This window comes from Setaria italica, chromosome V (assembly GCF_000263155.2).
Source record: "Setaria italica strain Yugu1 chromosome V, Setaria_italica_v2.0, whole genome shotgun sequence".
NCBI classification, from domain to species: Eukaryota; Viridiplantae; Streptophyta; class Magnoliopsida; order Poales; family Poaceae; genus Setaria; species Setaria italica.
In genome coordinates this window covers 42,485,100-42,506,096 of record NC_028454.1, presented here as the reverse complement: position 1 = coordinate 42,506,096, position 20,997 = coordinate 42,485,100, and the positions used below count along the sequence as shown (strand labels likewise).

Sequence of the window (20,997 nt, the reverse complement as noted above, 5' to 3'; positions counted from 1 at the left end):
CTCGGCAAGCACTAGTGTTTGCCGAGTGCCCAGATCCAGGGCACTCGGCAAAGTTAATTCGGGTTTTTTTTTGCAACCGAGGCCGAAGAAAGTGGGCCCGTGCAACTTGTTTGCCGAGTGCACATAGAAAACACTCGGCAAAATACAATTTTTGCCGAGTGTTTTATGGGTACACTCGGCAAACGTTACATGAAATAACGTATTTTAGTGGCCTTTTTCAAATATACTTGTTCAAAATCGTGTCAAAATCACTAAAAAATTGTTAAATTAGTTTTCTACCGAAAATATTCCATTATTTCATGCAGTTATAGCTCAAATTCCATTTATATCTAATAAAAATCTATAATTGCATTTAATCAATAAAAAATATCAAATGCATCCGAAAAATTTCCAAAATTTGACATGAACCAACATGTGTTGTATGTTGCCTTTACAAAAAGATTTGAAGGCACTCCTTAATTCATGTGTCACTTGAACACCAAATCTTATTGGCTCCTTTCTAACTTCTATGAATCCCTCCAGGAGATTAGTCGGTTTCTAAGCATGATAGGTCAGAAATTGGGCGAAACGTTCTCAATTTTTTACCACAGCCTACACACATAATATAATGACATCTTGACAAATCTTGTGATTTTCAGATTTCGTTTGGTTTTTTTACAATTTAACAACCATTGAACCAAAGGTTCGTGGTCGTGTTTTTTAAAAACAATGTTCAAAATTTCTTTTCATTTTCTGGTTGAGACCTCAATTTGGTCTCCATAATATGAATATGATTTTTTCACTGATTTCAATCCATTATTTCAAGTACGTGTAGTTAAAATTTGACTTCAATCAAAAAATTCCTATTAATGCAAACAAAGCATTAAAAATCCCAAACAGACCCGAAAATATACCAAATTTTAATATGTATAACCAAATGTCTTACGTGGGGAGTAGAAAAAGTGTGGAAGGTGTTGGAAGGAATTTTTTTTTTGTTTGCCGAGTGCCTCAAGGATGGCACTCGGCAAAGTGTTCCGTTTGCCGAGTGTCCGGCTGAGACACTCGGCGAACGTTTGCGTGTGCCGAGTGTATGCGTCTGGCACTCGGCGAAGCGGACTTTGCCGAGTGTCACACGTCTAACACTCGGCAAAGGTGTAACGGCCGTCCCACGCTGTTAGTGCACGACGCACGTGCGCCGCACGCGATACTGATTTGCCGAGTGTGTCTTCTTTGCTGAGTGTCGTGGAGTTGTTTGCCGAGTGCCTGATTTTTGGCACTCGGCAAACCTCCTTTGTGCCGAGTGTTTTATGTTCGCCGAGTGTCTCATTGTGTACACTCGGCAAAAAGGCTGTTTGCCGAGTGCCCGAGAAAATGCACTCGGCAAAATTTTTACACTCGGCGAATTTACTGTTTCCGGTAGTGCAGTAGCAGGACAAAGTGCTCACCTCATCACCAGGGGAGCAAACTGCAAGCACCGCTTGTGTAATGCACTGCTTAGCGCCATTGCTCACTAGCACCTTGTCAGGGCTATAGGGTATCCCATTCTCCTCTGTATAGTCATAATAAACATGAAGGCGTTCAATCTTTTAACTTAAGTCTTATTAGCGTTGAAGAAGAAATCCATCCGCAGAGTCATACACCCACACACCCTGGAGTTTAGCGCAAATAGCCTTTCTCAGCTCCAAAGTCCTGGCATTAGGAGTGTACCTTGTACAACCGTCCCTAATTGCATTCATCCCAGCCTGGATCAAAGCGAAGCAACGATAATGTTTACCTGAAATATCCCACATTGATAATAGACATTCTTACTAAATATCTAAATCCATTGTTCAACAATAACGTGATTAAGTCTGATTTCACAAGTGCACTAAACTCAATGAGCCAAAACCGAAGGTGAAATCGGGGGGAAATCAGAGCAGGCGTCCCCCCACCTCGGCGATCGCGGACGGCGTGTCGAAGTCTGGCTCCCCCGCGGCTAGGCCGATGACCGACACGCCGGCTAGCCGCAGCGCCGTGGCCTGGTCAGTGATGGCGATGGTCTCGGACGGCCGAAGCGAGTTCACCCTCGGGCTGATGGACGTGTCCACCGCTTCCGCCCGCACCGCCGCCATCCTGGCCCTCGCCGCGGGCTTTCTCCCCCCGAATGCCCTGAGGCGCAGCCATCCAATGCAAGGAAACGAACCGCTTGTTGGTTAATTCATTCACTGATTCGGAAATCGGAATGAAGCAACCAACCGATCGCTGCAAGAACTGAGCGAAGGTGTTCCCGATCGAGGGTCTCTGCACAGGTCGGCTGCTTACCTGACGAAGCAGACGGAGTTGGAACCAGAGGAGACGGGCTTGGTGAGGGTGGAGAAGGACGGGCCCGACGAGGCGGCGGCGGCGGCGGCGGGGGTCATAGAAGTGGCTAGTTGGCAGTTGCCCTGTCCCTCAGCTTAACAGCAGCCAGAGCAATGGGCCTGCCCTTGCTTGCTGTCGCCTGCTGTGTGACCCGAGCTGCACTAGCAAGTCTGCAAGATTGCAGTCGACCAGATGAAGGTGGTGCGGCAATGGTGGTTGGTGGGCGCGGTTTGGTAGGTGTCGGAGGTCGGAAAATTAGGCTTCAATTTCTTCGTTGATTTCCACATCTTCAACCTGCCACCACAGTTCCAATTCCAACCGGCTTGCAAATTCAGAGAGGAAGGCCTGGTTTGGTTCACTTGCTTAAATTCGTCACATCGAATGTTTAGGTACTAATTAGGAGTATTAAACGTAGACTATTTACAAAACCAATTACATAAGTGGAGGCTAAACGGCGAGACGAATCTATTAAGCCTAATTAGTCCATGATTTGACAATATGTTGCTACAGTAAACATTTGCTAATGATGGATTAATTAGACTTAATAGATTCGTCTCGCTGTTTAGCCTCCACTTATGTAATGAGTTTTGTAAATAGTCTACGTTTAATACTCCTAATTAGTATCTAAACATTGATGTGACACTTACTTAAAAATAAGCAAAGGGAACCAAACGGACCCGAAGTCAGTCAGAGAAAGAGCAACAAGAATTCTCTGTATGACTGTATCCAATGCCATCATTATCACTTTGTCAGGGTGCAGTAGCGAAAAGAAATTACACCAGATCAAGCTCTGCACAAATCTAGCACACCCATGTTTCGGGAGAAGGATCGCTTGCTAGGAACTCATGCTCTTTTTCCCACAAATAGCAGGCCGTGACTACATGGGAGAACCAGATTAACAGCTGAGCAGCTTGTTATCTCTGATCTGTACCATGGGATTTCACTCAGCTAAACGTTTGTCCTCTGTTATGACAAGGTATCGGTACCACAAGCATGTAGCCAATTCAGATAAAAATGAAAAATGTAACAATTGCATGTATGTACTGAAAACTGGGGCTATCTCAGTCTACGAAATGCTAGAAGTGCTCATTATTGATGACCACCAAATGAAGTGACACTTAAGGAAAAGAAAGTCATAACCTAAAATGACCCTTAAACATAGCAAGAACCAGACTAGCATCATGCATACAGCCATACATCATACATAAAGGTTGCCAGCGCCATTGTCGTCGTCATCCACGATGAGCCCCATCAGTTGTCTCCATTCTGCTGTACATAACTGCATCCCGAAGGCAGAAAGGAGAAGGGGTCCTCAGAGATGTCGAATCCAGGGCGAGTGAAGTCATCGAGCGTGCCAAAGCAAGGATCAAAGCTCATCGGTGAGTAATAACCGCGCGCATCATCAGCCATTTTCATGTCGAGGTTTGAAATGCCATCAGACGAGCTGCAAGGGAAGCACCCCACGCTCCTCGAAATTTCGTTCATGGGCTCGCTGCCCTGCTGTTGCTCTGATGCTTCTGATATCTTGACATCATCCATGGGGAGCGCAGGTGTGTGGCCCTGGAAAAGCGCAACATGCCCGAAAAGCTTGTCCTTCCTTGAGAAGGTTGTTCCGCAAGAACAGAGCCACTTGTCACGACCACAATGCTTCTCGTGAGTCTTCAAGTCGGCGATCACAGAGAACTTTTTGGTGTTGCAGCGGCTGCAGGTATAGCTCTTGTCACAATGGCTTCGCTTGTAATGGTTCTTCACACACAATATTGTCTTGAGAGGCTGGAACTTCTTGTGCTCTTTGTTCCGCTTGCAACCCACAAATGGGCATGAGTACCTTGTAACTGGTGCATGCTCTGAACCAGAATCTTTCGTGGGTTTGGCAAGAGCTGCAGCAGTCTTGTACTCATCTCCATGGCCCCTCATATGCATCCTTAGGTTAGCATCTCTCTTGAAGCCCTTCCCACAGATCAAGCAGAAATGAGTATGTGGTGCTAAAATCTCCTCCTTTTCCAATTGTAATACTACATAAGAACCAGGGGGGAGATTCTCTCCCTCATGCTCACCATCATCACTCTCCTTTACATCATGGTCTTCCATCGGAGTCGGTTCAGACCCTTCCCCAACACAAGGATTTGGGCATTTGATCATCTCATCTCTTTCATCTTGGGTAGTATTAAGGCTATTGATCAGTTCCTCGTAATCAGAGACCTTTCCACTGTCAGGAATATTGGTCTTGCTGTCTACACTTGGTCGCTGATTAGTATTCATGCCAAAACCCATAGGAGAACCAAGAGTGTTGCCGAGCTGCCTTACTGCTAGATTGCTGCTAAGTGGGTTCTTCATTGAAGGGAGCAGCGAACCAGCAGTTGTGATAAGCTGGATTATAATGCTAGTGAGATCAGCAGTTATGAGCTGCTGCTTTGCTGCTAGCTCACAGGAACCGCCAGCGACATGGTTCTCTCGGTTACTCATGGCCTGCACAACATCTTTTACCTGCTTGATCTTCTGCTCAAGGAAAGTTAGGTTGCTCACTATAGCCTGCGGGTCCCAATCCGTACTCTGTGAAGGATTTGGTTCAAATTGGTTGCCAACTTTAGCTTCATTGTCATTAGGAAGATACAAACTGGAGGAGGGAGGCCCAAAGAATGGTGGAATGCCTGGCAAAGATTGGCCAGGTCTTGGAAAATAAAACTGCTCTAGTGAATTGGAACAGACAGGATGTTGGTCAGGCTCAGCATTCCTTGCCGTACCACTTGCGATCGACGAAGAAGCTTTCATGGCAGTTTCCAAACTTGACATCCCGCCTTCCATTTTGATTCAACACCACCCGAGTTCTGCTTCAGTACGCCCTTCTACCCCAGGGAGTACAATCATCTGGTGTAGAATTGATCTACTGGGCGGGCATGAACCCTGCAACAGAGAGATTCAGAGATTATAGGTTGCAGAAAGATAAATATGAGACATACTCATAACCAAAGCTGGAAGGAAGCTATGACTAGTCACCAGCAGAAATGGCCTTTCTTGTTCAAAAGAAAAAAGAACAGCACCTATTTCTAGTTGTAAAAGATATACTGTCCTACCTCTTTATTTCAGATGTATAACATACCAGAAACAGGGAACATGCAGGAAACTTATTTCAGGAATCAACTGGGAGGTTAAAACGATAGGTTCACCAGCTAGCCAGGCTTACTAGTCAGAATCAGACCACTACTTCGCTCATCATGTCTTAGTATTTCAGGAAGCCCAATAGTTTTACCGAATACTGTTCTACTTCTCGAGATCTTCACTAAAAGACAAGTCAACAATCTAATCTGAACGCACCAACAGATCTGTGGCCAGAATAGTATGCACCCAAAACTCAGACCTTAGCAACATCTAGTAAAAGAGCTTGAAACCTAGTAGAGGCAATCAAAATGATGGATGAAAACTTTAATAAACAAATGAATGATGAGGGGATCGAGTACTAATGGTTCAGTTCAATCAAAGGATGGATGAAAACTTCAATAAACGCAGCACAAGGTCTACTAAACAAATGAATGATGAGGGAATCGAGCGCTGATGGTTCCGTTCGATCAAAGAGATCAAATCGAAGATCCCAAATCCCAAATCTCCTAATCAAACAAAAAAATTAAGTAAAACCACTTATTTCGTTGCCCCTTGATGAATTTCAAGAACATAGAGCAAAGCAACCCGAGCCGAAGAACAAAGATTCCCGATCAAGGGATCTCAAATCCCTCATGTATCGCCCTTTCCCCATACCTCAAGAGCCTCCTCTACAAAAAAAAAACCTTTTATCTTTATCATATAGGGCCCAGATCAGATAAAGCAGGCGAAAATAGAAGAAATTAACACGGGAGACCATGACAATTTTCTTTTCTAAGCAGTCTACACAACCATCAAGAGGCGACCGATACAAATCTCAGATTAATTCCCCACATATTACCCACACCAGTTCCTCAATCGGCGCTCTCGTTTCAATCAAGCATACAGCTAGAAAAGGTCATGGATAAACAAAAATTCAAAGGTGGACTTACGAAGCAGCAGGTCGGAATTGCGGCTCCCGGGAGAGAAAATGGGAGCCCGGTAGGCGGGCGCGGTGGGTTTATAGGAGGAGGAAGGAGCCCCGAGCCTTCCTGCCCCGCTCCCCCCTCGTTGACCTCAAGAGCTCCCCACCCCCTCCCCTCCTGTTACTTCGCTGTGCTCGCTCCGGTGCGGCGCGCTGGGCTTTGTACAGTGACGGTAAGCCCCGTCTGCCGTGGGGCCGTGATGTCAGCGTCAGCGTAGCGTGCTCTAGCGGCGCACGGTAGCGTGTAGCCCGAACAAGAACAAAGGATGCGAGGAGAGTAGAGCAGGAGGCATCAGATCAGGTGCCGGGCGGTGGGCCCTATTGCTCGCGGGGGCCGATTCGAGGCCCCCGGGAAAGAAAAAAAAATCTCGTCAAAAAAAGGGTGAGGCCCAATTCCAACGAGGGCCCACCGGCTCGCGTCGTTCTCTTCCTCATCCTCTCGACGCCTTTCCAGGTGCTCTGCCGTGGAGTGTGGTGGATTCGACTAGATTAGGTTGGAATCGAGGAGGCCCCACCCTACCCGCCCAATGGGGGCAAAATTGTGGAATAGCCTGCTTTTTTTGGTGCTGACATTTGTACTGCTCGATGCCATTTTTCAGTGGATTTGTGGTTTGTGCTGTTACTGAACCTACAGCATGTTCGGTAAAGATGGCTGCGAGATGTGCTGCAGCAGCCTGTAAACTTTATACTGTATTCAAAAATCAAAACTTTACCGAACAACTTTATACAGTCTAAATTATTAAGCCTGTACCGTCACTAAAGTTTAAATATTTAGTTTCAAAATATAAAATTATACTGTATTCAAAAAAGTCATGTGCCGGACCCGATGCCTGATGTAGAATAGCAACATTCCAATGTAGAGCAGCGAATTCCCCATGTGGAACTTGGAAGCGATAATTCCGTAAGATTCAGGACGGAAACGTGTGTTTCCATCAAATTCCTATTTCTAGATTGTTCGTAAACTACCTGCAATCTCCTCCGGATGTGCTATACGTGTCATGGTCCACGAGAATTGGAAAAGAAGTTTTTCCGAGAGCTCAAAAGCCTACATCGGTGGCATGCTGATCACTCCATCCAATCGCCACGGCGGCACAGCGTGCGCCACAACGATCATAGCCCTAGAAGAACCAAGTTCTCGCTTCCTTTTGACATCATCGCTGAGGTCACAGGAACAAGAACAGAAGCGATCAACAGAAGCCTACTGGGCCCTGCTCTCCTCCTGCAGTCCAAATCAGTACTGGGCCCATCCCTACTCCTCCTGTTTACACTTGGCCATTTGGGCTACGGTGGCAGCATCCTTGACGTTTTTTATTGTTATCCAGAGCAGGACAACTCTGTCATGGATCGTGGTTGACCACGGAATTTTTAATAGTATTCTGAATCGCAAGTGTGCAACTGTCTAAAGAAAGTCCAACTGACTTGCGTAACCCACAAATAAAGAAGAGAGACTTAACCGGCAAACACAGATCAAGTTGATCTCCTAAAGAAATTTTAAGATAAACGTCAAGCATCAGCAAGGATTAACATCTTGACGGGAATCCAAGTCTCAGAATAAATTCGATCGATATGCTTGCAAGACATGGATCCAAAGTGAAATGGGGAAAGCTGAAAGAGAGATTCCAGTGGCACAGAAACGCGCACGTACCAAGCAGGAAACACTCGCAAGCAAATCATTGCCATTTGCCAAATGGCTTGTTGGGACCGTAGTGCCGTCGCCACATGAAAAGATACTTTGGGGAGCCGCTTGCCCGCTTTCCTGCTGCACCACACAATCAACATGGCCCAACATCGTTTCCCTTTCAGCTGGTTGACAATTTTACCATGTATGTAAATGAAGCATGACTTCCTCAACCTCAACTTGGGTAAAAAATGTTACAACCTCCAGAGTCCACACCATCCACATGAGTAAATCGAGGCAAGCTATGCTTTGTGATGAACTGATTATGTATAGATGCTTGTGATGTTATTTGGTTTTATTTAAAATGTATTACAATGGGGCAGCTTATACAGGCACCCTGATGGACATAGGCGGGTGATGACATTGTGCACAGGAGCCGTGACGAACTAAAAAAAGGAAATATCAAATGGCTATACCGGCCTTCAAGTAGTTCTAGGGCATTGCATGATGCAATTGTAACACAAGGTTTTTATTGGTCTCCTTAGTCATTCTTTTTTTCAAGTAAACTTAGTCATTTATCTTGCAGTGGATTCATGAGCTTCTCCCGAAAAGTGATAAACGCTAGGGTGCCGAGAAGCAGAATGTATCGCGGTAACCAATCTCAGACTAGCCTGGCCTCCCATGGCATTGAATCAGTTGGTTTGTGGATCTCTGGACAGGAGCAATAATCTCTGTCGATGTCATATCCATGCTGAATGTAGATTAATTCTGCAGAGCTTTCATGCCCCCCTCCACTGGTTTCATTCTGTTGCTTAACCAGCACCCCGTTACTTAATCACTTAATTCTAATTCTTCATCAACGGTATGCTCAGAAGGTGAGTCATCATTTCCAGGGCCAGCTTTTGTTACTGGAGCTACCATTCCATCTTCCATGACGTACATTAGCACATGAGCTCTTATCAATCGATGATTCCAAGGAAGAGTGCAAAACATCACCTTGCGCCTGTGTTCAATTATGACATGCATGAATTACTTTACTCAAACTAAAAAAACATGTAAGATGGGAAATTTCATTGATGAGTTAGTGCTCATACCTTCGGCCAATGCATGTAGGAGCTGTTACGAAGGGCACAGAGGAACTTAGAAGTAGCTTCTACCCACCTACAAAGTGTATCAGAAGACACCTAATTCAGAACATCCATCAATAGCAGTAGCAGATACATATTCTGTAATATATAAATACATATAACTCGTAACATAGATACAACAGAACTTTCAGGCTTATACAGGCATACCATAGTTTTCCAGCAGTTAGTCCTTTGAAAGACGCAAGATGGCCACCATTCCGAGTAAGCAACGTTTCGTTTGGCCCTAAGTTAAACCAGGATTCTTATGATCAACACTTGAAATAAAATTATTCAGGAGCGTGACTTTTGCAAAGCAAAAATTACCTGCACAATGGCGCAAACTAGCAAATTAAATTATAAAGAGGAGATGATTGTACTACCTGTAAACAAAACTGAAAAGGATAAAAGTTTATAAGATTGCCCCTTCAATGTGAATTCATTTCAGTGCCAACAAAAAACTTTAATTCAAAATGAGTAAAACCTTTTTGATAGCTTCCCAATTTGCAAGTCGGGCGAAGACAGGTTGATGTATGTAAAGGAAAAGGTTGATCAGGATTCAACTAAGATTTTGTGTATTAATATGAATTGCTATCTCTATATGTGATAACTCAACTCCATTACCATGATATTTGCAGCTTCATAATATGCAAGAATTACTACCATATATATAGATAGTAAGGCAAGCAAATGGATGGGCAACATATGAAGCATGCATTTCATGCAATAAGTGCAAAGCACAGAACATCTCTCTTTGCCATGGCAAAGCTGAATGAAGGTATCCAAATCACCATATTTCCATAGAGCAAGCATCCAAGCATATGAAAAAACAATTTGATTGTGGAAATATTATCTCACGGTCACCTGTTCATAATTGTACAAACTATGATTATGCCTCTCAAGCATATTTATCAACTGCTACCTCATACATGCACTATCAAGCTATAAGAGACAAACATGATTGATATGGTTGCATGCGCAAGTGTTATTTAAATTTTGACTAGTGTGAGCTAAACCTTTTAAAGAACTTAGTTTTAAGATAGGTAAACAGCCCAGCAGGGATGTATGGCACATAACAATTGACAATCAAGTAATTAGAATCACATCAATATAGCACCAACGTGAGGAAGGGGAATGGATACTTACAATTTTGCATAGCCTTTCAGACATAGTAAGGGCTCTGTCATAACATCGTTGCACAAGGTTGCGGCAAATAAATCTATCACAAACCTACAAATTTGAAGTGAAATGATAAAACAGAACGAGTTTAAGGGCCAATTTGATGTCGGGGTGCTGTGATGTAGAAGCACTGTACAACCTTCGTAACAAGAAGTGTTGGTAGTTGTAGTAAGATTTTGTGCTACAGTTCTAGGATGGAAGGTACTAAGCTAACAATTTGTCGCTATATAGAGAAATTGTAAAGATGAAGCACACTTCCTGATGTGAAATAAATCCTAAGTTAAAAATCAAAACTTGAACGAAATTGCCACCAAGATGGATTTGTGAGCATTAAAATGGATTAAATTCGCTATTGTAAGCCACAAAGGCATTTGGAGAGGTGTTGAAGGTGAATGGAAAATTATTGAGGTGCAACTTGGTACAAATCTCTACATAAGCATGCCAGTTTTTTGCGCAGAAACTAACCACCGGATCCCATGGAGAGCAAATAGACACTGCACCAGCCACTGAAGTATTTTCACCTTCTTCACCTGTGCAAAGATGTGAAATAAATATGTTCTATTACCACATCAGTTGACATTACACTCTACAGCAACACACGACACACTTTAACTCATTCTTCTTTGGTTAATGGCCATAAACCCAGGTAGGTTTGGGACACGAGCAAGACCAGCATGGAGTTGGTTCATACATACACAACATTCTAAATTATACATTGTTTAAAGTACACATAACTAGAAAAGAGTTGTGCCAATTTTCAAAGCTATTGATACAGGTAAAACTGTGCAGCTAGCAATTCTCAATTGCCAAGTCCTCATGTATTGAACTTCACCCTAATGGGTGTGTACCTTTTGGATTATCTTTTTTCTTCTTCTTAATATAATGATGCGCAGCGGACAAGCTTGTGGCTCAGTGGCAAGCTCCCAAGGGTGGGAGGCAGCCGGTAGGAGGTTCGAACCCCCACACCGCATGGCCTCCTGTGAAGGCCACGCCAAGGAGGCAAAAAAAATATAATGATGCGCAGTTCTCCTGGGTGTTCAAGAGAAAAACTGTGCAGCTAGCACTTCTCAATTGCCACTAATCAAAAATCGCAGACTGACATCATTTTACTTTCGGCGAGCAGAATGGGATAAGTTTAGATTAAGGTAAGATGGAATTTGCTTACCAGAATATTGGCACGTACCAACACAGAACAGTGGAGTGTTTGGGTATTTGAGATGCAGGTACTTAATGACTTCACGGATATCTTCTGTCCATCCACCATTGTACAAGCAATCTGACTGCCACAAGAAATAAATATTTGAATGCTGCGAGGATGTTTACTGAACAAATCAGTTTGTGTCTTTGGAACTCGTTTAAGTGTCAGCAGATGAATTCTGACTTAATGTGAATTTAATCAGTCCATCATAATTTGGTTGTGCTCAGACATATGATTTAAGTAACATTAATAAATCAATCCTGTGCACCAATATTATGTTACAAAATGGACACAACACAAACAGTGATCAGCAGTGTGCACCAGAGTTTGAAGTTTACAGTACATCGAACAGAAGTTATTTGGAATTTCAAATGGATAACTTACAGTAATGGGCACGCCACCAAGACCCCTGTGGTTGCTTACAACCACATTCCACCCTTTATTTGCCATGGAATAAACTAAGTGTTTCATATACTGCATGCAACACAGGTTACTACATAGTTAGATTGGGTAACCATAAATTATGCACTGGACAGATCTAGAGCTCTTCAAATATGAAACAAAGATCAGTCAACATAAGAAATAAGTTAGGGACTAACAGCAGAAGCAGAATCACTATTTTGTCCAGGAAGCACAACTGCAAGGGGTGTTGAAGCATCGTTATAAATGCAACCATCTATATCTGAAACACAAGTAAAAAGGTCATATATTACCATGGACGACACAATGATACGTAATCCGTGAGCCTTGTACCTTCCGAATCAGAAGCCAGCAGCCAATCCAAAGCAATGGTTCCACCATCGCGAGCTGTGTACAACTCTCTAAAGTACAGAGACAGTAATCAGTGCATTGTCAACTAAAACTAAGAAAATCGTTTTCTTCACTCCGCTAAAAAATAAGCATAACATAGATCCTGAAGGCCCGATTTGAGGCATTGGTAGGAATCATATTTTTTTCCTTTTAGGAAAGCATAGAGACTCTTAGTAAGAAAAACAACCCCTCTTAACATTCAGGTTTATTTCCCCCTTTCTAAGAAATATCACTTTTATTTCACATCCATCCAAGGTTCCAATTCAACTATCCACAAGTTTCACTGGTAACAATGGAGTGGTGAAATCCATATTGACGTATCAAAGAATTGATCACAGAATTGAAAAAGGATGCACAAGATGCTAGAAATTAAACCATATGGTTAGATTGCGAATAATCCCTGGCGATGTATAATTGAGCAGAAAAATTAATGGTGTCCACTGCACTCAATTTTACCATGCATCCTATCTCCATACGGCTAGGACAGGCGACAAAAAAAATCGCCTTTCGCTATACACGACGGCACCAGGATTAGCGATGCCGACGAGGGCGTTGCTTCTCAGATTGTGCACCGGTGCGGATGTTAGAGCAACTCCAACAGCCTTGCCATCTCCATCTCCAAGTCAAAATTTAGCAAGTATGCTGAAAAATCACAATCCAACAGAGTTGTTATTCAGATGGTCCTCATATTCGGCTTGCCAAATACTCTCCATCCCTCTTCAAACTTGACAGTGCAAAATGGAGAGGCTGTTGGAGTAGATGGAGGGTGTAAATTTTTAGAGAGGAAACTAGCTATTGGGATTAGGATTTGAAGAGTGGGAAATGGATAGTCTATGGGAGGGAGCAACTTAATATAGAGAGGAATCTTTTTGCCAACCTGGATAGGGAGCCAAATAGAGAGTAAAAAATGGATAGTCTGTTGAAGTTGCTCTAGGAGGGAAGGAAGCCATAGGAAGTACTGTACTGGAGTAGCGGCGGGTGGTGGCGAAGGATCAACAGTTCGGCAGCACCGGCAGCGGGGAGACAAGATGACTGCTGAGGACTAGAACGGTTGGGTAGCGGCGGCGAATCCAGCGGCGCTCCTGTCGCCGGGGATGGGAGTAGGAGGGCACAACACGGGCGGGCATGACACAACTGAGAAGAGATGGATCCGAAAGACAAGTTGCAGACTATCCGTTCGCCATCCTCGATTACGAAGGATTTTCGATCGTGTTACGAACCCCAGAGAGATTTCTTGTTTCGGTCTGTTTCGTTCGTGAGAGAAAAGAATAAATTTCTATTATTTTAGCTAAATTTCAATCTAGATTTTATTCTAAATTATGGGTGATTTTGACTTTCTTAAATACATTTTGCTATACATCTAAATATATATCTAAATACATAGAAAAATCATGTATTAAAAAAGTCAAAATGATCTACAATTCGAAATAGATGGAGTATATTATTTATAATATTATTAGAATATTGTCATCATCACATCAGCAAGCTAGGACTATCTATATACCATGATTAAAAATAATAAATGATCCTTAAAATTTTTTGGCAAATTTTCAATCTAGATTTCAATAATTATCATTTATAAATATTATGAATATTGATGTCAGCACGAGCATGGCTATCTATATCATGATTAAAAATAATATATGCTTCAGCCTCGTTCGCTTAATCCCCTCTCCAAAACGACCGAGGGAATTTTAACCTATAGAGTTCTCTCATATTCTCCTCAGTTTCCTTCAAATTGAACACGTCCTCCAGCAGTCTTCCTTTTCCCAATCCAACTACCATATTGGGAGAGTTGATAAAAAAAATAGTGCTCCAGCAATCTCCCTTTATCTTTCCCTTTTTTCAATAATTATTGGGACAACCCAACAATTCACCCCAACTCTCCCTAAATAAAGGAGGACTTTGTCACACCCTCAATTTTTTAGATTTTAGGATGTGATTAAAAAGAATAATTAAACAATGATTTTTCTCATAATTTTAAAAAAATTCCAACATTAATTTTCTTGATAGGAAATGTAGTATATGAAAAAATTGGTTGCTTTTTTAAATTAAATAGTGTTGTTCTGTGTGTGTTGCATTCATGCCAATGCATTTTTGTGTTTATTAAGTGCAAATATTTTAAAATATGTTGAGACGATGACTAGATTCTTCAGACAATTTTTCAGCTTTCTCTGGAATTTATTCTCATTTTCCTAGAGCTAAATATTTTTATTAGAAGGATCTAAAATCATTTTCATGAGCTCCAATTACTTTATTTGGATTCCTCATGTCCCAATCTATCCCTAGGATTTTTCCTAGAATTTTTGAGATTTTTAGAAGTATTTTTTGTGGTTTAATCGAATTATCTAGATTTTTTTGAATTTTTCCTTTCATGAGAAATTATTTCTGAAAATAATCAAAGCCTATCTTTTTTTTTCGCCGAGCTCAACCGTGGCCCAGCCTGACCTTCTTTCCTAACCAGCCTAGACCCCCCCCCTCCTTATGGGCTGAGCCCGCAAGGCTCGACCTGGGCCCAACAGGCCTAGCTGCTCAGCAGTTCCCCTAGCGCAGCACGCCACCGCCGCCGGCCGTCCTTGGCTTGTGCGCCAAGCCAACCTCGCACCCCATGCCCTAAAAATCACCGCAACCTAAAACCCCACGTCCCCTGCTGCTCCCTCCTCCGCCTCCACACTACGCCGCGGGCTTCCGCGCCCGCTCACCAGAGCCAAGCCCCGCCGCAGCGGTGCTAGCTTGATTCGCTGGCCAGGAACCCCTTGGAGCCAAGCCGACACCACTTGTGGTTTCCCCTAGCCAAGCTGAGCTTGTTCCATCATTCCTCATCGCCGTCTCGCCCCCGGAGCTCCGCCTGCACCGCATAATCGGGCCGGCTGCCGTCTTTCGTCCCGGGCCGAATTCCGACCAGAGCCGCCAGTCCCCAACCATAGTGAGTGTATCCCCGAGTTCGCCTCGACCCCCTCTTCTTCTTCCCTACCTCATAGCCGACCATAGATTGCCGGAGCGCCAGCAATGTCATCGGCCGGAACTCCCATCCACCATGACCAAGCTCCTTGAGCTTTTTGCATTTAGGCCCCTTGGAGATCTGGTAATGTTTAGAAGTTTTCCTTGTGCCTTGTGCCTTTCCTAGACAATCCCCTAGATCTATTAGGTCCCTGCAACCGAGCCCAAGCCATCATCTTTTGCAGATCTAACCCTGAGGTTTCACCTATTCACATTGACTATTCACTGAGTCTAAGGTTTCTTCTTTGCTAGCCCCTATTATCTAGGGTTAATCACGACTAGATCCTTGCAACCTTGTTTACCTCATAGATTCATATCAACTTAAATTACACATTACAAGCAATGTTGATCATATTCTTTGTTTTGTATTGTGTTCAAAATATTAATATGATTAAGAACTTATATACTTGCTTTTCTAATTAAAATCTAATTAGAGTTCAACCCCGCATTTTCATAGCTAATGTAAATTTGGTTAATGTTTATTCAAACAACTCTTCCAATTAAAAGCTAATTAGAGATATACCTCGACTTTTTATAAATTAAACTTAATTTGATTAATGTTTATTCAATTTGTTTTATGAATAAAAGCTACATAGGTTATATCTTAATTTTTCTTTATTAAATATTAATTTGACTAATATGAATATAAATGTGTTTTTAATTATATTTGGTTAGTTCAACCCGAATCGTAAAGCCATGCACTTAGATGTTCTCACCTAAGTTATTTTTCAAATAAATGATTAATTTGTATAATTTATACATACACAGTCACAAATAAAAATTTAATTAAGTTTTATTGCGGCTTTTTCATATACTAATATAATTTGATTTAATTCTAACATAGGGTGTTTCTCTAAAATAACCTTTACACATGATTTTATTGAGTTAAAACATATCTAGCACATAGTCTTTTCTTGTTTGATATTAATCTCTCGATAGCTGTGGCTTTTCAACCTTAGTTTCGTTTTTAAGCATTTCTTGCATCCTCGCGATCTTAGAATCGAGCCTTATTAGTACGCTCTTTTAAAGCTTTTCTTTTGATTGGTGTACTATTTTTAGTTGTGCTTGTTTGTTTGTTTGTATGCTTTGTGCCCGATGATTGTTGCGAGTAGAAGGAACGTCGTTCGAGAGCTTTGAAGAACAAGAGCTGAAGATAATCTGAGCAGCTATATCTTTGGAGAAAGGCAAGTGCGTCCTTGTGCTTTTGTCCCAATAACTTTATTTAATCACTATTGCATAGGCTTGCATTTAATTTTGATGGGTCCTATTAAGATTTGCCTAGTTTTTATGATCATTTCTTGTCAACCTGGGTTTATCTTTCTGTTCGGTAGCTATGCTTAGCTGCTATACTTGGGTTATGGTGATTTTAATGAACACAATGATTAAACTTGTTTTACTTATGATATACCTTTCATTAATACAAGATTACCATGCTTAATTGGAACATGGAGAACCACCTAGGAAAACAGTACAACCACAGGAACTATATGGCTCTGATCTTGGCTAATTAATTAGAAACTCTAGTTTGTGGTAGCTTTACCTAAAAGGGGCAAAAGGGAGAGATAGTAGTTGGTGTATAGCGCAGCCTTCAAACTGATCTGCTCTATAGTAACTTCGCAGTTTGAAAGAGGTTTATGCATTGCGCTGATCATGAAACCTTAGCGATCTATCCTTACTAGGGAATCTTTGTAAAAGTCTCGTAGCGTCCCTATGCAGTTACACCTCGGTAGTGTGATTAGTGCCTGATCAGCACAACATGGTTAGGTCTAAAGTTTAACTGAACTTTTACGCGACTTGTGGGTAAAGATATACAACCTCTGTAGAGTGTAAAACTGATATATCAGCCGTTCTCACGGTCAAGAGCGGCCTGAACCCTCACATGATAATTGAACTTGAAGATGGACTTAAATCATGGTTATGGTTGTGCCATATGCTTATGGCCTATGTTTATGCTTAATTTTAGGTTGGTAAATGCTTATACTTTAGCAATCAGGTGCTAATAAAATTTAACCAACTAAAAATGCCTAATGCAGTCAACCAGTCAGCCTTTCCTTTAAGCCTTGCATTCATATGTTCCCCACACTTGCTGAGTACGACATGTGCTCACCCTTGTTATAACCAACGTTGCTCAGAAGAAGAAGCTGCTACGAAGTTGTTGTGAAGATGGTGCTGAGTTCTAAGCGTACGCAACCCCCGGTCGATTGCCCGTGAAGTTTGGAACCTTCATTTCCAAGATTAAGCTGTAAATCTCTGATAGACTCTATATCTTTTCACGTGATATTGTTACTATTATTCACTAATGATGTCACTATATGTATGAAACTAGATCCTAGCAGGCATACGTATAGGTAGCACTTGGTTTTGTTTTAAAAAACTGTGTGTGACAGAGTTGTGCCTCTCATAGTATGGTAGTTGGATTGGGATGAGGTTATTGGGAAACTGTGAAAACAACTCTTCCAGTAACAATAAAAGTGATATTAGGATATTCCTATTAATTAGTTATTAGAAAATATTTATTGGGGGACTGCTGGAGATGCTCTTAGGGAGTATAAGAGGCAGAGGATGATTCTCACAACAGCAAGTATGCTTGGTTATAGACAGAGAAGATAGGTTGTTGTAGTAAGTATGCTTGGAGAAGATAGGTTGTTATACTTCCGTGGATTCTCATCATGTACTACCTTCTTATAGAGCCACAAGTTTTTATGGATTATTTGATGGGTTATTTTTTAAAGCTATCCGTTTCACTTGTGCGGTTGCATCACAGGTTGTATAATTATTTTCAATCAATTGCGGTTCAGCAGCTTTCCAATTTTACGAAAGGACGTTCAACCAATAAGCAAAGGAAAAGACCATAATATGTGTAACTTATCTCTACGTGGATCAAGTTTTGATCAAGTTTAACCTCTTGTATGTGAATGAAGGCGGTATTCCGAATATGCTCACAAACAGTGTCTGCAAATGTGGGCTCGCAAGCCACGGCGTGGCTATATACCTGCATAATCCATTGTCACTCATATCTTAAAAACAACCATGTGAATAACCCTAGCATGATTGACTAACTCTCTGTCATAATTGCCTAAGCACACCTAGTGTTAATATTATCGTTAAATTATAGCGACTGAAATGTGAAGTCCCATCAGTGTACCTCCAAGCCATGGAGGGAGGGACACTTGTAGGCGATAATAAGATGGTATCGATCAGTGAGCTATTACGCACTGTTTAAAGGATGGCTGCTTCTAGGCAAACCTCCTGGCTGTCTTTGCACCCCCACCTCCTTTATCACCGAGCGGTCATTTAGGGGCCTTAGCTGGTGATCCGGGATGTTTCCCTCTCGACGATGAAGCTTATCCCCCATCGTCTCACTGGCCGACCTTGACCCCTGTTATTTTTGGGTCATATCTAGTATTCAGAGTTTGCCTCGATTTGGTACCGCTCGCGCAGTCCGCACCGAAACAGTGCTTTGAGGACCCAACTCCGTTGCATTGCCAGAATCCATATTCCATATTCGAAGTGACCCTGTGCTTCTCTTACGGTACAATCCTCTTCCTGCAGAGTCCCGGAAGGTGAGCTTGACGCACTGGCCTCGGAAGCCGTGGAGGATGTCGCTGATGAGATGGAGCTCAAGGAAGCGGTAGAGGATGGCCAACACGATGGCGAGAGCCGTGAGGACGTAGCGCTCTGCGGGCACCATCGCTGCCGCGCGGAGCAACAACTCTCCGGCAGACTCGCCCCCGGCGGCGTCCTTCGACATCGTGCACGGTGCTAAGGAACAATATCTTGGGTTAGGATTTGGAAGCAGTGCTCTAGCCGCCCAAGTAGCCGTTGCACGCTCCTCCAACTAGCTCATCTAGCTGACACACGATGAGCGGGAAAGCGAGCGGTTTGAGCGCCAATTATGAGGTTTAACGAACCACGCAATTCGCTCGAGGCGAATGCGCACATGTTCTATGAACTCGACCGGGGTATGGATGTCAGTGACACGATGTACACTTGTGGTGACGTGGCATTATAGCGAAACGACTCGTGCTGGGTGTTGTGAACGCGACGGTGATGACAAGTGACGCTTGCGTCCACCTTCGAGAGTGGTGGCTCCTCATATCTATTGGCGCAGATTAACTACCATGAATTGCGGTAGAACCACAATCCACACGAGCTTGCAAATTACAGTTGGTGGGTTCAGAATGGAGAAACATTGCTAATATGATATGTGAAGATAAATTTAAATCATCAAGACATGGTACGATATAACGTTTTCTAGAAACACAATATGGTGAAAACAATGTTCTTTTCTTCTTTCGCAAAGAAAAACAATGATTTTTTTTAGCAATGAAGATGTTAGTTGCGAAGTGTATGCTAATTTAAAACTATGAGGTCGACGAGTGAGCTAACTCTCTAAAGCATTGAATCGCTGCGCATTGAAAACATGTGTGCTGCATTTACATATAGGTCAAAAATCGTCAGTGTACACATGTTTCCCTTACTTTTAAGAAATACTTGTCATATAACAAAACTTATCATATATAGAGTATTTTCCATTCTTAAAAAATGGTGTGTTGACATGGCTAGATAATTTTTTTACTTACCATCCCACGACAACAAAAAAAAAATCACCATCCACGAATTGTTGTGTGTGGTGACAAATAAAGTGAGTCCAAAACCAAAAAAAAAAAAGGAAAACACACATATCGCTAGAAGGGAGAATATAGGACTTGTTCGTTCCACATACTTTAGTGTCATTAACCTAACAAATAACCACCCACAACTTATTGCATGTCATTTTATATGCGGCTTTTGTCGAGAACGTGTCTGGGCACATGTTTCATTAATAAAAACATTAATAAGAATACCGTTTGTTGATAAATACAATGTGAGCTAAAATATAGTATTTATACTCAAGCCCTGTCCATCCACATGATGTAGCGCGCGCCCAATGAATTTTGCATTGTTGTAGTTGATAAATACAATGTGAGCAAAAATAAAACAAACTGTAAAGTGCCATATTTGGTCTCTAAACATGTTCATAGGGTATCAACTAGGTTTCCAAACTATTAATTTGCAGTCTGCACCTCTATACTTATTGGCAAGTAGTTCATTCAAGGTTCAAAACCTCTAATCAACGTTGATGTTTCCTACGCCATTCATATCACTATATGGCATCCAATAAAAAAAATAGAAATTCATTAGGACCCAATGTCATCGCCTAAATATTATCCCCCACACCCCCTCTCCGAGCCCATCAGACTTGAAGGGTGAAGGATGTAGCGATTGGATGGTGTAGGTAGAGACATATCTCATGTGATGGTGATGGTGATGGATACGAGACAGATGGCCACGCCACATGCCATGTACTTCCTCCCTCCGCAAAGAGTGCTCTTTATAGTTCAAAATTTATCCTATTTGTAATTTTTGGATCAACTAATTGCCAAAATATTTCTTATACTAGGTGCAGGCGCATTTAATTGTCAGATTTTTTTTCTTTTTCAAGATGTATTTTACCTTGCAAACTGAGCGTAGCCCACCAGGGTCCGCGTCCTCGACTCGACACTGGTGCAAGTATTTTTCTGGATTTATTCTAGGATTTAACCAGCGCTATTCCTTCAGTGATACATCGACAGCGAGGCGCCAGTGGTGACTTCGTCAATCTCGAGGATTTGCTAGCTCAATCTTCCAGAGGTGCTCATACAAATAA

At 42.3% G+C, this 20,997-nt stretch overlaps 2 protein-coding genes and 1 pseudogene across 2 annotated transcripts; all 3 read right to left on the bottom strand.

Annotated features, from left to right (window-relative positions):
- Nucleotides 1-2,605, bottom strand: part of LOC101767349 — a 13,878-nt pseudogene extending 11,273 nt beyond the window's left edge.
- A 723-nt stretch (nucleotides 2,606-3,328) lies between these two features.
- Nucleotides 3,329-6,522, bottom strand: LOC101766950 (zinc finger protein STOP1 homolog). Its single transcript, XM_004970672.3, has 2 exons — nucleotides 6,348-6,522; nucleotides 3,329-5,223 (listed from the first exon to the last, which is right to left on the bottom strand). Exon 2 carries the CDS (start codon nucleotides 5,122-5,124, stop codon nucleotides 3,571-3,573), a length of 1,554 nt encoding a protein of 517 aa, XP_004970729.1. The 5' UTR covers nucleotides 5,125-5,223; nucleotides 6,348-6,522; the 3' UTR covers nucleotides 3,329-3,570.
- Nucleotides 6,523-10,183: 3,661 nt separating this feature from the next.
- LOC101753709 (embryogenesis-associated protein EMB8-like) lies at nucleotides 10,184-19,059 on the bottom strand. The gene is made up of 9 exons (XM_022826527.1): nucleotides 18,859-19,059; nucleotides 18,462-18,513; nucleotides 18,211-18,304; nucleotides 12,252-12,319; nucleotides 12,098-12,180; nucleotides 11,883-11,972; nucleotides 11,466-11,580; nucleotides 10,766-10,830; nucleotides 10,184-10,351 (listed from the first exon to the last, which is right to left on the bottom strand). Exons 1-9 carry the CDS (start codon nucleotides 19,057-19,059, stop codon nucleotides 10,208-10,210), a joined length of 912 nt encoding a protein of 303 aa, XP_022682262.1. The 3' UTR covers nucleotides 10,184-10,207.
- Nucleotides 19,060-20,997: the final 1,938 nt, after the last annotated feature.